Here is a 2,529-nt window from a genome sequence, read left to right as displayed (position 1 = left end):
GAATGCTGCTGGATCTTCAAAGTGCTAGTGTTTTAGTAGGTGTTGACATCAATGACAAAACCATACCAAAATACCAACAAATTAAATACTAGATATTTAATTAATTGATTAGAAGAAAAGGATATAACGAATTAAGTAATAAAATGTTTCAATTAAATTAATTAATAGAAGGATATGAAATGAATTAAATAAATTAATCTTTTCAAATTAACTATTTAATAGAAGAATAATTATTAAATATTTATTTAATTTCTCATAGCCATTTTTATGTGTATACAATCATATGATAATTTATATTCTTACGAAATATTTATGAAGATATCTTTCTTAAAAGTTAATTATTATTATAATTATTTGTAATACATTACAAAACATATATCTACATGTAAAATTTTATCTCAAGAGAAGCATGAAGATGGCATGATTAAATTGCTAGATGCAATAGTCTATGGGAAGCATGAGTATACACAAAATTCTAATTTTATGACTTCAAATTTGGAACCCCAAACACGCATATTAAATTAATTCCATAAAATTCTTAAGCATGGAGAATCCTTTCCCTTTAACATTTATAAGTATCTTGAGATGTGATAGATTGTGAGCTAGACATCTCATCAACAAATAGGTAATTCTAGATGAATACGAGTTGTATACACAAACACTATGATGATCATTGAAGGCATGAAACAAATAAGCACGAGCTTAAGTCAATAAAACAAAACAAGACCATAGGGAATAAGCCTAAAATAAATGTCTTAGAATTCTTATCATTTAAACTTATGACAAAATAGTAGATAGGTGTGTTCAAGGTAAGAAGGTGGTCTTATAGTTACTAAAATTTAAGAATTGGGTGGTCGCAACAAAATTTTGTGTGATTATAATTATGTTATCACCTTATAAAAGAATTATGTGTTTCATTAGAAAAGTAAGGTTACATTTTCTAGATCAAAGGAATAGTTTCCTGATGTTCTCATGAAAGCCTTGTATAAAGAAGTATTTAAACAATGAGAGTTAATTTGGGCTTGATACCGTTTGAAGTCAAATTTAAGTGAAAACAAATGTAAAGTATCAATAGCTCCAACCACTTAAGTTCTTGAAAAATCTATATAAGACATTTAACAAATACATCTAATCTCTAAAAGAGACCCTGATATTTTAAATCTGACTCATATAGTTAAATTTTGGTAGAAGGTGTTAAATTTCTAAATTTTGTTTAATTGAAAGAAACTTCCAAAATATGCTAGATATATGTCTTACATCTCTGAATTAGGAAATGCTGGATCACAAATTTTCATATTATTTCGGAGAAACTAATATTCCACGTTTGAATATAAAATAATTTGTTGAAAAAGTGAATATAGTGCCGTTCCCTATGACACGGCCTTGTGCATAAGCGACATAACAAGGAATTTAAGAAAATTGCCCAGCTTTTAAGGTAGAATTAAAGAATTTTTCGTAACAGTTATGAGTGCTACACTGCAACCTCCATGAAATGAATTTCAGTATACTTTTCTCTTAAATTTATACTTCCCATAGCGGTTCCCACAACACCATTGGATCCTCCTCATCATACATTACACATTCGTTTAGTTGTGACGTAGAACATAAAACATGTTCAGCATCAAGAGATCCAACGGTGAGAAGGGAAATAAGCTTCTCATGTGCCAAACGCATACCCAAGAGCTCTGCTTGCTTGTCTGCCAACTGAGATTCCAGGTCATTAATTCGCTTCTGCAGTTGATGGGTTGCTCTTGCACACCCATAAACAGGGTCCGCCATTCTGGCCTTTGCTTCATATACCAAACTATTTACAAAATCTACTCTTTGCTCAGCTTGAACATCCTATTAACAATACCACATCAAAACACGGAATTTCATTATACAACTAGGCAATGAAAAGTCATTAAGATTAGTTGTTTGCGCCTGTGAAAGAAACTTATATAGTTTCTTCGATCCTTTAAACCTAAATTTTTTGTAGATTCGAAACAGAAATAGACTTTGGGGGCCAACCCTATACTATTTCAGGTAATATATAAACCAAACATTCTGCAGAAAGAATACAAAATCAAGAGAATTAAAACTAATAAAATTGATTCAATCTAATGTCTAAAACCCTAGAAATTAGATTCGGTTTCATTACCTTGAGCATTTTGACAATATGATTGCATCCGTACACTTTCTGCACTATGGAAAACCTATGCAGATCGTCCGAAGGAAAATAAGGAGCCATCAAACATTCATCTGAGCATTTTTTGCGTTGTAATCGACAAGCTGCGCAGGCTTTGGGGGCCATCTCTCCCTTTGACATGCCCAGAGATCGCTTCCCTGGTCTATTTATTAAGAGTTCTTACCTGAAAACTGGCCAGTGAAGTAATTAATTAAAGCACGTAACATTGGAGTCCTTTTTCACCTTTTTTTATTCTGCGCTCTTGATAGCTCTCTTTAAAAAGAAAAAACCTACCGAGTAAAATATTATTTTTTATCAAATCTCACCCTACAAGATCCAAAATTTGAAAGTCAAGATCTATT

At 31.4% G+C, this 2,529-nt stretch overlaps 1 protein-coding gene across 1 annotated transcript; it reads right to left on the bottom strand.

Moving 5' to 3' along the window:
- Positions 1 to 1,521: 1,521 nt before the first annotated feature.
- Positions 1,522 to 2,293, bottom strand: LOC131045269 (LOB domain-containing protein 11). The gene is made up of 2 exons (XM_057978820.2): positions 2,141 to 2,293; positions 1,522 to 1,842 (listed from the first exon to the last, which is right to left on the bottom strand). The coding sequence occupies exons 1-2, from the start codon at positions 2,291 to 2,293 to the stop codon at positions 1,522 to 1,524; spliced, it is 474 nt and encodes a 157-aa protein (XP_057834803.2).
- Positions 2,294 to 2,529: the final 236 nt, after the last annotated feature.

This window comes from Cryptomeria japonica, chromosome 9, assembly GCF_030272615.1.
Source record: "Cryptomeria japonica chromosome 9, Sugi_1.0, whole genome shotgun sequence".
NCBI lineage: Eukaryota > Viridiplantae > Streptophyta > Pinopsida > Cupressales > Cupressaceae > Cryptomeria > Cryptomeria japonica.
The sequence above is the reverse complement of the archived record's forward strand: the minus strand, read 5'-3'. Positions and strand labels throughout refer to the sequence as shown.

Bases quoted from the DNA above. Each gene is read 5' to 3' on its own strand.
- LOC131045269 (XM_057978820.2), bottom strand. From the start codon at position 2,293: ATGGCCCCCAAAGCCTGCGCAGCTTGTCGATTACAACGCAAAAAATGC. The intron at 1,843-2,140 runs GTAATGAAACCG...TATTGTTAATAG, and splicing joins ATATTGTCAAAATGCTCAAG to GATGTTCAAGCTGAGCAAAG.